Source organism: Engraulis encrasicolus, chromosome 8 (assembly GCF_034702125.1).
Source record: "Engraulis encrasicolus isolate BLACKSEA-1 chromosome 8, IST_EnEncr_1.0, whole genome shotgun sequence".
Taxonomy (NCBI): Eukaryota; Metazoa; Chordata; class Actinopteri; order Clupeiformes; family Engraulidae; genus Engraulis; species Engraulis encrasicolus.
This window is the reverse complement of record NC_085864.1, coordinates 48481878-48496369: the sequence shown is the minus strand read 5'-3', so window position 1 is coordinate 48496369 and position 14492 is coordinate 48481878. Positions and strand designations below refer to the sequence as shown.

The 14492-nt window shown below is 40.3% G+C and overlaps 1 protein-coding gene across 1 annotated transcript; it reads left to right on the top strand.

The window, feature by feature from the left end:
* The first annotated feature begins 1026 nt into the window (after positions 1–1026).
* LOC134453939 (interferon-induced very large GTPase 1-like) lies at positions 1027–13255 on the top strand. The gene is made up of 5 exons (XM_063204685.1): positions 1027–1063; positions 2074–2340; positions 8616–11741; positions 11838–11993; positions 12411–13255. Exons 1-5 carry the CDS (start codon positions 1027–1029, stop codon positions 13253–13255), a joined length of 4431 nt encoding a protein of 1476 aa, XP_063060755.1.
* Positions 13256–14492: the final 1237 nt, after the last annotated feature.

Here is a 14492-nt window from a genome sequence, read left to right as displayed (position 1 = left end):
CCAATGGACTGTGGGACCAACGGACCTAAAATTAAATTAAAAAATCTTAGTGATGTGGGACCAATGGGCTGTGGGACCAATGGGCTGTGGGACCATTGGGCCTAATTTTGAAAAAAACGCAAAAGTCTTAGCAATGTGGGACCAATGGGCCGTGGGAACATTGGGCTGACCCCCTACCAAGCAAACTTCTAAGCACAACACCACTGTATAAAATATAGGACTCCGTCCACAGACATGGAGTGAAACAAATAGCTCTAATACCAAATCTGCCCCCCGACATTTTCGCTGTTGGGGTGAATATCTAACACCGTTACATTGTAAGCTTGACCTCAAAAGACACGTAGTAGCAACATGGGGTTTCTAAACAGTCTGGAATAGCCAGTAGCACCAAAAGAGTAGAACATGTCACACGGAGATTATGTATCTGACACACTTACAATATATGTTCACACCGGTATACGGTAGCTGAACGGTCAATCAAGGAACCAAAGTTACGGAAAGTGTTTCATCTGTTACATACTGTATCATATTTACAGCTATTCCACCCACCCAACCCTGAAAGCACAGTAGGTCGACGAAGCTAGCAGGCTAGCTAGTCCTACTCACCGATGTGTTGACTGAGACCCAGGCGAGCACCATTAGCAGTCTCACGATCCGTTTCCAAATACAGTATCTGTCAGGGCTCCTATGAATTATAATTTCAACGAACACCCCATTCTTGCCTGCCGTCAATCCCATGTCTTTGTGCTGCTATCATTTCATATTGTTAGCCTAGTCATTTCTCCAGCTGCTACTGTATGTTTTTGCAATGGCCAGGACAACAATCGCGGTCTTTACAAATTACATCAACATACTATGTTTGAACAGTGATCAAATCTGTAAGAACTAAGTTGTAATGTAGACTCGGAAGTACATTTTCAAACTTTATAGTCAGTCAGGACAGCGTCATGTCTGCAACTCATCTCGAGTCGCACTTTGGCTTGCTAGCTCAGCTGTAGCCTCGTCTCAGAGTAAACAACAGTCCCCATGGCTCTGAAATATGAGGTAACGGTGCCACCTAGTGGTTTGCCAACATGTAGGCACAACAACTACCGGTACCCACAGTAGGCCTACAATGCCATATAAAACAGCGTTGAAGCATTACAAAAAATCTTGTTTTAATTCTTGTAAAAAAAAAAAAAAGATATTTCCGGAGTCATGAAATTCGGCTTGTGACGTCACATATGTGATATTCAATCAGAAATGTTTATTTTGTAAATTAACTAAAACCTATAAAATTATAAACCCAAATTATGTTTTACTTAATTAATGATTCAGGTTTATGGGTTTTGAATAATGGTGCACATAACATGTAAGAATGGTTTTCTATTAGAGTGGACCTTTAAGGCATTTAAGAGGTCAAAAGGTGTTTTGCTCTCAGTAGCGCCCCCTGGTGGTTACACATGCTAAGGGTGAATGTGAGCATATTAAAAGCCGGCTTGGTACAGATTTATGCGGCGTTGCCATTTGCTCCTTGATTTTGTCAGCAGCCAGTGCACACTGGCGGTGCAATTCATAAAATTATAACGCGTCACCTCCCGAGTTACTGTTATGGATAAAAGTCATTAAGTAAGTATTCCGTTACTCAAAATGAGGCTCCGTTAGTAACGCAGTTATACTCTAACGCCGTTACTCCCAGCACTGAATATGATACACTATACTGCTCCAGGCCACTTAATTAGAATAGCATGAAAAACTTTATTTATTTCCATACGTTTATCAATAATGTTAAACTGTCATGGATTATACACATTGTAGCTATTCTAATCATCCATTTGTTGATATTTTTTACATATTTTATAAATGACTTTACTCAACTAATGAGGTCAAATAGCCTTGTCCACCCAGATCTTTCTGTGGAGCTCGCTGAGTCAGCCTGGCTGAGCTTTATGGCAATAGATCAATCTGACACAGGGCAGATTAACTCATTTGTACAGCTGTGGCAAAGACATGGTCATACGTATCAAGCTTTTTGGGAAATTGAACTATGATATAGGTCTCAAGTAATACACTGTCCTTCATTTGTATTTTCAGGGATTTCTCCTGCAGAAAATTTGAACCTGATCTCAGTTACTCCTGTGTCTGCTTACATTACTTGGAATAAATCACCTGAGATGAAGCACATCTCAGTGAAGTTCCGGATCTCCTGTGAAAGCAAAGACGGAAAGGCACATTGCTTGTCTACAGAGTCATGCAGCGCTCTCCTTAAAGGCCTGAAGCCTCAAACTGAGTACACAGTGACCGTGTACTCAAAACAGAGTGGAGTAAAGAGCATCAAATCTGACATTAAATTCAAAACAAGTAAGAACTTCAAAGCTTGTTCATGAAATACATATCTTCATCTGAATATATCAGCCACAGTTTCCATGTGATGTTCATGCTTAACAGGTTCCAAATACATAAGTCCTCTGAGCCGTGCTGCACCCACATTCTGGTGAGGGGGCGATCACGAGCAAGCACAGAATAAATGGTAGTCAATAGAGTTCTCAAGTCACCCGGAAGCATATAGTTTTTCTTGTTAGCATTTAAAGTCATCAGAGATTCTCTAAGCTATGAGAAAGACATCTCTCATTGGCTCCCATTATAGCCCCGTTGGCGAACGCAGCCAAGTAAAAGATGAATGGGAGCCTATTGGGCTAAATGGCTCAGCAGGGATTTGTGACGGTTCTGTTCTCTGGTTTGTAAAGATGTGTGCACATTCTGTACCTTATCATGGAAGTTGTATTAGAAGTGAAATTAAAGGTTCCTGACATGGCTTTGTTCTCCCAAAGACGTGTTACTTTTGTCCTGCAACATGCTAGCATTCGGCTAATACCTGCTGGATGTGGAATCTCTGACCAGGGCTCTAAATTAACACACGCCAACACGCCAAATGCGGGTGAAAATCAATTTTGGCTAGTAGAAAAAATCATCCACTAGCCAAATTGGCCGGTAGACTCTAGCGCGCGCCCGAACGTCAAACAGCTGACAGCACAGATCTGTGGCTGACTGCCGTCTGATGAACGTAAAACGGCGCCTACATTACCCATGAACATTAGGCCTACCGTCATGATGTAGCCCACACCCATTGGCTGGCCGTTAATCACAATAACGCAGCTTCACATTCATTGGCTGCGTGTTAGATGCCCGCGCTGGAACTACTGTTGATCAAATATTTTCAATGAGCGGACTAGCGTGGTTTACTTCGGTTTTGTAGCTTTTGGACGGGTGAAAAAGAATGTGGCAGTGGTTAGAGCAAGGTTATGTGTCGGTGAATGCAACTTGCAACTGTAGTGACGCTGGAATGGAGTGGTGGTGGTGGAGCGAAAACGGCATGAGTGGAGGAGCATGACAGGCAGCTGTCTGTCAAAACCGTGTAGCCCTGCTGTCAGGAGTCGTCTGATATTTGCGAGGTCCTCGCAACTACCTGCGATGGAGTTGTCGTTTCCTAATAATGCCCACGCCATCGGAAAGACCATGCACGAGTTTGACATGGATGAACGAGTAAGTGAAAAAAAACGGTAACAAAAAACTAGCGACGCTATGAAAGTAGCAAAGTAGGCTAAGCTGGTGGTCTCCGACTCTCCGTGATGTTATTGGATGTTTACTAGCCTATTGTCATTCCAAGCGCATGATATTAGAGTGAAGCAAGTATTAATCCTGCAGGAACCTAAAGGTGTGAAGCAGCAGCAGCAGCATAAAGAAACACATAGTGCAGACATCATACACATCGCACTGAGTTGGGTGTGTGTGTGTGTGTGTGTGTGTGTGTGTGTGTGTGTGTGTGTGTGTGTGTGTGTGTGTGTGTGTGTGTGTGTGTGTGTGTGTGTGTCTTCTCCCCACCCCTCTCTTCTGTGCATTGTCCATGGCATTTGGCCTACTGTGTGTGAAGCTTAAGTGATACTGTGTGGGGGATATGAGGTTTTGTAGTGTTTGGTTGTGTGTGTTTGGCTAGTACATTGAAAGTCTGGTATGTGTGCAACATGTGTGTTGAAGGCATGCTGTTTTTGTGTGAGGTGTAGGCCTATATACTGCATGTGAGGTTTGGGTGATGGTGTAATAGGCTAGTGTTTGGCTGTCTGTACAGTATATGGTCCAGCGTAGGTCTGGTATGTGAGAGGCATGTGTGATGCAATTCACTGTTTTCAGAGGAAATTGAATAAAAAATAATGAAAATGCAGGTAATAAAAATAATTACTATATAATTACAGAATAAACTGAACAGTGAAATATGTTGAGTATAATGTTTATATTGTTTATCTGTGTTGAGGATATAGTTTAATGGAATAAATAAAAGCAACATAATTAATGCATGGTTTATTTTGGTGAGATAAAAAAATGGCTAGTTGACCTTCCATTTGACTAGTACGAAAAAATGTCTACTAGCCAAATTGGCTGGTGGTGGAAAAAGTTAATTTAGAGCCCTGTCTGCGACTATTCGCGACCAGAGCTGACGAGAGACGTACTCTGACTGATCCTAGCAGAGACGGTCACACACCTCAAAACCCCCCACCACCGTCCAACATGTTGATTGAAGGTGCCCAAATTCTTAAGGATGAGCGCAGTCATTTCCTTTACCCCATGTAAACATGCCACTTTTCCACCACCTTAAATGCAATAAATAACAGGTGTCCGCAACAATCCTAACATAACTTTAAACGCATCGACATCTGAAGTCAGACTTAAAACTACAAAACAAATGGCGTAGTGCCGTAAAGTCGATTGTCACGTGTTATGTAATTGCTATAGTTGAAATAAGGGTCATTTTCACGAATCTAACAAGATGCAAACGTGTCGGCAAATGCTTTCACTTACTCATATCTATCGAACGCGACTTCATTGTTTCCAGGGATAAAATCACACGGGCAGATAGTTCTATGAGAAGCGTACAGCCCCATTGGCACCCATTCATTATTTACTTGGCTGCGATAACATAGCTGCAGTGCCACTCCTGGCCACACCAGCTAGTGGTCGTTCTTGTACAATATTCCATTTTCTTTGAAGTCATCATTGTTCCTAGGTATAGGGCAAAATGAATGTTGACCTGTCTCAAATAAGGAGTGGGTGAAAACGTGATTAGTGAGCCCCTGCATCCTATGGAGGATGCTACAAATAGACTGTAGGGATGACAGGATTGATCATTTGGTGTCAAACGGCAACATAAATACAATGTTGCCATCAACATGCTAAAGCGGGAAAACAGGCAGACTACAGGAAGGAGATTTCACTCAGAGGAAATATGAATGAATGAACGATTTATTTTCTCTTCACTCCATCATTTAGACTTTCAGTTACAAAGTACATGTCATGAAAAGGTATATTAGAATGTTGAGAAGGGTCCCCAAGTGAAGCTAAATACAAGCTTATAAACTGGGGCCCATATTTAATTTCACTGCCTGTGTCCATAGTAACCCAACGTAACCGCCATAAGAGTTGCGTACGAGATTTTGGAAATAGTTCTTAACAAGCCATGATACATGTTTTTCACTCCTGACAACACTTTTGATAAAAACGTAAAAAATGCCATAACTCCATTAAGTCCAATCGCCTTGTTTTAATAATATAATTTCAAAAATGTAAAGCCCTTCTAGGGACGAGCATTGGAAACTAGCTTTTAGCTAAGTGCTATGATGCTTGCTGTTTGGCTGTTTTGCAACCTACAGTACATGCTTTGTATTTATATATAAAAAATAAAATAAAAACAAAACTTACCATTGAGCTAAATTTTGCTTATATGACTCTACAGCAGGAAGTCCTTTTTAGCTTGTGCAAGAATGTGAGCTGTAGTTCTAAAAAATTCCCCTTTAGCTGAGGGATAGCAACATTGCTTTATCATCGTTATGTTTCAGTTGGTTAACACATCCATCTGGTTGTGCTGTACCTGTCGCTGAATAAGGCAAGGCAAGGCAAGGCAAGTTTATTTATATAGCGCATTTCATACACAGGTGCAACTCAATGTGCTTCACAAAGTTAACAAATGTAAATGAAAGGAAAACAGGGAAATGAATTAGAGTCAAAAAAACATTTAAAACATTAAGATAAAACATAAGGTAAAAATAATAATAAAATAAAACATAAATAAACATAAAACCTTGAAAAACAATTCTTATTTTACTAATTTACTTCTCTTATTTTACCGTCTTTTCATTCAATAATTTAAGAAAGCATCTGAGAACAGCTTTGTCTTGAGTCTAGATTTAAAGCTATCAATAGTGGGTGCATTTTTTACGTCATCTGGAAGCTGGTTCCAAAGCTTTGAAGCATAGAAGCTAAAGGCTGCCTCTCCACATTTTGTTTTGACTTTTGGAATCACCAGCAAATTCTTCTCCGTTGACCTTAGTGACCTGGCCGGTGCATACAGCTGAAACATATCCAGTAGATATGTGGGTCCCATTCCATTTAATGATTTAAATACAAGTAGCATTGCCTTAAAATCAATTCTGTAGCTTACTGGGAGCCAATGCAGCGATCTTAAAATTGGAGTAATGTGGTCAAACTTCCTTGTCTTTGTAAGAACCCTTGCAGCTGCATTTTGTACCAGTTGAAGCTGTTTAATGGTCTTATTTGGGAGGCCAGTAAACAGACTGTTACAGTAATCGACTTTACTAGAAATGAAGGCATGTATTAGCTTCTCCAGATCATGTTTAGACATCAGGCCCCTAAATTTAGAGACGTTTTTTATGTGATAGAATGCAGACTTAGTAATAGCTTTCATGTGACTGTTGAAATTTAGGTCACTGTCAATGAGGACCCCAAGATTTTTAACTGTTTCCCTTGGTTTCAGTCCCTTCGTTTCAAGGATAGTAGCAATCTTTTGTCTCTCCTCTCTTTTCCCAAATATAATTACTTCAGTTTTTTCTGTGTTCAGCTGGAGGAAATTGTGAGACATCCATTTGTTAATTTGGTCCATGCAATGATAGAGTGATTCAAGGGGGGTGTAGTCATTGGGGGACATAGATAAGTAGAGCTGGGTATCATCCGCATAGCTATGGTAATTTATGGAGTTATTCTCGATAATGTGTCCCAGTGGCAACATATACAGATTGAACAGTAGTGGTCCCAGAATGGAGGGGGACCCCACAATCCAGAGACATTGGTGATGAAGTATGTCTTCCAATGGCGACAAAAAAACTTCTTTGTTGTAAGTACGATTTTAACCAGTCGATCACTATGCCCGTAAAACCAACCCAGTGTTCCAGTCTATGTAGTAGTATAGAATGATTAACTGTATCGAAAGCAGCACTCAAATCAAGAAGTACCAAGACGGATGATTTGCCAGCATCAGAATTCAATCTTATGTCATTCATAACTTTGATAAGAGCTGTTTCAGTGCTGTGGTAGGCACGGAAACAAGATTGAAACTTATCAAAATAGCTATTAGACATTAAAAAGGCAGTTAATTGGTTAAAAACAATTTTCTCTATTATTTTACCCATAAATGGTAGATTGGATATGGGCCTATAGTTGTTTAGTACCAGTGCATCCAGGTTGTTCTTTTTCAGTAAGGGTTTCACAACTGCTTCTTTCAGACAGCCTGGGAATATGCCTGTTTGTAGTGAGGTGTTGATGATCTGAAGTACATCTGGTGATATTAGGTGTAAGATGGATTTTACACCTTAATAAGGAAAGAATGCGGTTACACATGAATGTCATCACTGTCTGAGTGAACATATATAAACATGGTGCAATGTGCTATTCTTGTTGTATTGCATCAAATAATTTATTTCCAAGTGTTTTGGTTTCCTTAGAAGTTGACTTGACGATTCCCTCAAACATAAATAGATGAAATAAATCAAATAAATTAAGATCTTAGGAAGGTACTGTTTTCTACTCTAATGAGTGTTACAATTGACCAATGCCATAGACAGGAAGGCAGGGTGATACAGTAGTGATTGTTTTGATCAAAAAATGATTTCTGCTAGCAAGCTGACTATACATCGATTATTGAGGGGTGGGGAGATTATGCCGGGCCTCAGATTTCCTAAAACCGACACAGGTGATGCTGTGTGTTTGGCACCCCCCATTTTGTTTGTCGACACCCAAACAACAACAACAACAAATTCTTAGGTAATTATGGCGACAAGTTGACGATATGGGTTTTTGTGTCTCAGCAGCTATTCCCAGCCTGTGGGATGATAACAAAAAATAAGTTGAAAATAACTTGATTGATATCATACAACCACAGTTCTTAACAGGAAAGTTGTGTTCGTGACATTTACTGGAAATGAGAGTAAATTGTACCATTTACAACATTCATTTCATTTTCCCCATTCATCACAGTGATTGCCACCTAGGTTAAGCTGAATTTTGTACATTAAAGGTGCACCAATGGGAGAGGCAATTGCCATTACTGTAAATAGATCTTTTCTGACCAGCCTTTGGAGTCTAATGCAAGTAATTTAAAGTTACTTTTCTAAGATAATCGAAATGTTCATTGACTTTATACTATATATGTGTATGTTGGTTACTTGAACAGAGGGGTGTCAATGTCATGTACCAGTAAGTCATGGGACACACATTTTATACACTGCATGCTATTTCATATGCTTGTAAATTGATCTCAACCATTGTTGCAATTGAATTCACTGTGTTTCCAGTTGCAAATCAGGAGAGATGTCTTCAGGATTTGGGACTTTTCAAACATCTTAACAAGAAAATGTCTTCCACCTCAATGCTGAAAATAAGCCGCAATACAATTTACAAACAAACGTGTGAGTCCCTAAAAGATCTCCCACTGTATCGAATAAGAAAACTGATGTGGTGTAATGTATCAAGCAGTTGTGCAAGTGTTTTGGACAAGAAAACAGGTTTAACTGAGAAGGTCAATCCACTGGACTTGACAACAGCAATTTTCCATTGCTCAGATCCCTTCCTTCAGCAGACACTGTGCTCAAAAATGTCCCAGTGTCAGCTAGCTGTCCCCTTACTGTTGCCTAACTGTGACACGCAGCAGAGCACACTGATGGTGTGGGCAATGAGAGATATTGTTAAAACATTTAAATCATATGGCACAATGGAACACAGTGTTGCAACAAAACCCATGCCATTAGTGTCATTTGTCAAGCTAGGAAAGAGTAGTTTATCAAAATCTTCATATCTGAATAGGATTGTCAGTCCAACAGGACAGAGCAATGACACATTCGTGCATTATAATATGGAGTGTGGAGATGTCCCCCGAAAGATCTCAGATGGGTTGGTAGAGATCAGCTGGTCTTTGCCTTCAGGGAGAACACACATTGATGTGTTCCAGCAGCCAGTGGCTTTTGCGAACCTGAGAGGCGACATCAGGATGTTTGAAACACAATTATCTTTCCTTTGCCAGACATCTGCTGCGGTCTTTGTCTTCACAAATGATTCAGAAAAAGATGTCAGCATTTTGACAAACAATGAGAAAACATCGAAGCTACATATGGTGGTACCAGAATGCAATAACAAGGATGGCTCATACAGCTTAGTCAGAAGAAAGAATATGTCGGTTGATGTCATCATCAAGGCTGAACAGAATGAATCTGAGTTCACCACCACTCTGTGCGACAAGATTGCTTACATTATTCGGAAACAGGAAAGCTCAAAGTCTTTGGAGTCCATGACAGAAATTGCTCGCAAGAATGGGTTACTTGTAGATGAAAACTGCTCTGAATGTGATAAAGGCCGCATGTTGAGCAACAATATTCTGACTGGCATAAAAGACATCACCAAATTTAAATCTGAGGTTTTGCTATGCCAGGGACAGGCATGGAAAGAAATAAGTAGCTTGGAAAGGGAAAAATGTCAGCTAAAAAGGTCAGGACGAGAAGACATTGAACATTACAAGAGTCACCTGAACAATGAGGTGACCAACCGTAGAGCAAAGCAATGTGGCACTGAATTAAGCAGATACATCACTTACTTCACTGAGGGAATTTCAAAGAAAGGAGCAGAAAGAAACTATTTCTTGAAATCATTAAGGATGTCTCTAGATAGGTTGACACAAGAGAAAATGTCTGAACTGACAGAGAAATTTAAAACTCTCCAGGAGCACCCTGAAAAGAAAGAGGAAGCCCGGAGGATAAAACTGCAAATCCCTCAGTGCTCACTTGGACTTGAACACTTCTTCAGGGAAGTAGGACAGTTGTATGAGTCAGCATGTCTCTCTCCAGACTCACAAAGAGCCAAACAACTCCAATGTCTACCAGAAATGTGTGCTCAATTACTGCTGGAGGGATACCCTCTGGAGTTGCTGGATGGAGATGCGTCAAACATCCCTCTCAAGTGGATTGAAGATATCTTTAACAGCCTCAGCAACTTGGTGAAACATACATGTGTAATATCTGTTGTGTCTGTCTTGGGTGTCCAGAACACAGGAAAGTCTACTCTGCTAAATACCATGTTTGGAGTTCAGTTTGCTGTCAGCAGTGGGAAGTGCACTAGAGGAGCCTTCATCCAGCTGCTCAAAGTTTCAGACAGTTTCAGACGAGAGCTCAAGTGTGATTACATTATGATCATAGATACAGAAGGACTGAAATCACCTGAATTAAAAGACCAGGTTGACAGCTATGTGCATGACAATGAGCTAGCAACCCTTGTAATAGGGCTAAGTGATGTCACAATCATCAACATGTCAATGGCTGATGTAACACAGATGAAGGATATTCTGCAGATTGCTGTACATGCCTTCCTCCGAATGAAGGAAGTTGGTAAGAAACCTAGATGTCTGCTTGTTCATCAGAGTGTGGGAGATGTGTCAGCCTTCGATAATAATTGTTTGGACAAACAAACATTAATTGAGGAACTTAATGGAATGACAAATGCTGCAGCAAGGATGGAGAAAAAAAAGGATGATGTGTTCTTTACTGATGTAATGGACTACGATCCTGTGAAAGACACCTTCTACATCCCTGCACTTTGGCAGGGAACTCCACCTATGGCATTTGTCAGTGCAGGCTACAGTGATGCAGTGTATGAGCTGAAGAAAGCCTTGATAAGTGCCCTGAAAGATATTCGGAGAGAAAAACATGATTTGTTTAAATTCTGGCAGATGACAAAAGACTTATGGCAAGCTGTAAGATATGAGAACTTCATCTTCAATTTCAAGAACAGCCTTGTGGCAGAAGCCTATGCAAAACTATGCCGGGAGTGGGATAAATGGGAATGGGCATTTCAGAAGGAAATGTACGACTGGAGCCTGGAGGCAGAAGTTCAAATCTCAAACTGTGGCATGACAGACACAGAGTTCAAGGTACCATTGCTGAGTGAATTCATGCTTGAGGCATCGGAAAAGCTTGATGTGGAGGAGAGGAAAATTCTGAGTTCTTTGCAGCTCTATTTTGATACCCAAACCAGCCATTCATATCTGATTGAAAGGTACAAAGAAGACTTCAAGAACAATATTACCTCTCTAAAGAGGACGACAAAAGCTTCTATTCAATCCGGACTACAGGTTGCTATAGACATCCAAAATGGGAAGAAACGACTTAGAATGATCCACATCACTCAGTCACAAGCCATCACAGACAAGACTTTGGATTTACTTAAATCCGTCAAAGACAGGAAGTCTGGTGTTCGTGATGAAGTACTTAGAAAAGAGTTTGACCATATGTGGACCAAAACAAAGTCTGAGTTTCCATGCTATGAATTACCCAAGAAGGATGTGGTAATAGATGCTTTTCAAATACTTCAGATGGATCTGAAAACATATCCTGGTTATATTCAGAAGGTCTTAATTGAGGAAAAGCTACCAGAATGTGGGAGGTCTCCTTTTGAAGTAACAAAAATGTTAAGTGACAACATTTGCCAAGGGAATGAATTACTTAAACCAAAAAATTGGAATTTTCCCCCAGCACAGGAAGATCATTTCCAAAATGTATCAGAAACTGTCATCAAAGCAGGTGAAAACCTCATTTTCACAAAAGCAGGACAAAAAGCTGATTATAAATCTGAACACTTACAAGAGCTTCTCCACACCATCAATGAAGAGTTACAAAAACACGACATAGGTAAATTTATATATGACAAAGAATTGGAGGTTTCCCTTAAGGTTCACATTTTTGGAATTGCAACAAGAGAATTTCAAAAAATGCATGATAACTTTATTAATGAACATGATCCACAACTTTGCTTGGAACGGGAAAAAGGAAAAATCCTTTCCGATTTCATAAATTTATACCACACCACAGATCAGTGTCATGTAAAAGCAGGTGAGTTTGCTAAAAAACGCCTGATGCATGCAATATTGGACAATGTGACGAAAAGGATTGGTCTAGAAATTGTTGATGAAATGAAGTCTGGACGTCATGCTATAAGCCTCAGTACTCAATCATCATTTCAGTACAGACTGCTACATGAGCTGCTGGAGAAAAACAAATATGAAGATTACAAAAAATTCATATACCGTTATGAAACTTTTGTTAAAGGCTGGATACTTGAAAAAGTTGTACGAAGAATGTCAAAGAACAACAAATTGCTGCAAATGGAGAAAGCTCTTATTGATGGTGTCTTGAGGAACGTAACTGACGTAGTCAAATCTTTCATAAACAGGCCTAGCAGGAAGGTGAGGAATGTATCAGAGTTCATCAAGCATATCTGTCGTGAACTGAAACTGATTTTGCCAGATGATGCGGTCCAAGATCTTATGATCATGAAGAGCGAATTTTACAAGAGGACAGGAGAGTTTGCTAGCCACCTTAAGGACCACATTGAAAGCCCATATTTTAAGGAATATGTCTTAAACGAACTGAGCCTTGGGACACTGCAAGCAGATTATGTGGAAACAAGGCTAAGATCTCTGAACCCAAAGCCCCAAGACATACTGTTTAAATCATTGTTTGGCTGTGGAAAGCAGTGTCCTTTCTGCCAAGCACCATGTGAAGCTGGTGGAAGTGAGCACAAAGAACATTTCTCCACCATCCATCGCCCTGAAGGTATAATTGGATGTCATACAGGAAACACCAAGGTCTTAAAAACAGCCATTTGTTCATCTAATGTGATGGGTAATGGGACATTTAGCAGCAAGGAAACGGGCCGGAAGTCCAAACCCTACAAGGAATATAGGAGGTTCTACCCTGAATGGTATATACCCGCAGACTCTACCATTGAGGCCTCTGCCTACTGGAAGTTCTTTATGGTCAAATTTAATGACCAGATTGCAAAGCACCATGGTTTAAATCCTGCCATCATACCTGATGATTGGAAAGCTTTGACGAAAGATGATGCATTGAAAGGCTTACAAAAAGCCTTTCGAAAGGTTACACAATTTTAATTCAAAAGCCGGTGATTGTACGATATATTTACAATAATGTAGAATTAATGTAATCTGGCTTTTGCGATGGAATTGCCTCTGCCTTGCTCCATGAACATTCATCTGAAATTACAGTCATATGTTAAGCTTTTCGAGGGCATAGTTTTGTCACAAATCCTTTCACATGATTGGAGAAATAGTCCAGTCAAACTAGTGTTTGACACAGGGAAAATTGCAATAGTAATCATTCCATTATTTTTGTAATCCGTAGGTAAATCTAAATTACATTAAAAATGTACTGATTCTTATTTAGTAGAACAGAATTTTTTCCAAGGTCGAAGTTGGAGATTTTACATTAATTTTTCCATAGGGAGACTGGAAACTAGGTGAATGATTTTTAATATGTGTTGCAGAGGTAAGGTGTGTGGGTGTGGGTGTTTTACCCAACTTGACGTGGCTGTCTTCCAAAATGATGTACATGTATTGTTCAGTTACAACTGGCTTTTGTATTGATGGTTTAGACTTACAGTAAGATTGTGTCCCATGTACAATAATACAATAGACGTATAAAGACTACAATTCATAATGCAATTGCGATATCACCCAGCCCTAATGTGGCCCAGTTTTGGTGCTCACCTTGTAATGCAAAGTGTACCGTATCTACAGCAGATCCCCTGTAAAAACAAAGCAACAACAAACCAAAATTGGTCTACTTTTCCTCCAGAGGGTTGATGACATGACGTTGCCCGCTATTTTTTTTTTCCAAAAACACATGCACAATTGCAAGACTGATAATAAGAATGTGAGCACTTAGTTCAGCTGTAAATATATGATGGTGTAGCAGGATGCACCTGCTGGCGATATGAGTGTGACAATTGACTGACAGCAGTAGGCGGGCATTAGGCTATTTACCTGAGCAGGTTACCGTTTCCTGCGCTGGCATCTTCCGCTGCCAACAGATCACATTGTTGGCGCGCTTGCTGGACACTCTGCGACCTGAGATTCGGATAGACCAGTTGGTCCACGGTTTGGCACTGTTAATCTCCGCCAAATGAAGGAGGCCTATACTCATGAACGGTCATCCGGGTACTTTGCTCTTAAATTTGCGTTACGCCCCTTTATGGGTGAAAACAAACCGAATGTCTCATTGACTTACATGCTACATTGGCTAGCCTAAATGAATACATTCCATGCTTCAGCCACGGCTGTTTGGCTATATTATTTGAACAACCGGCAACGGAACACGTTTTCGGCATGT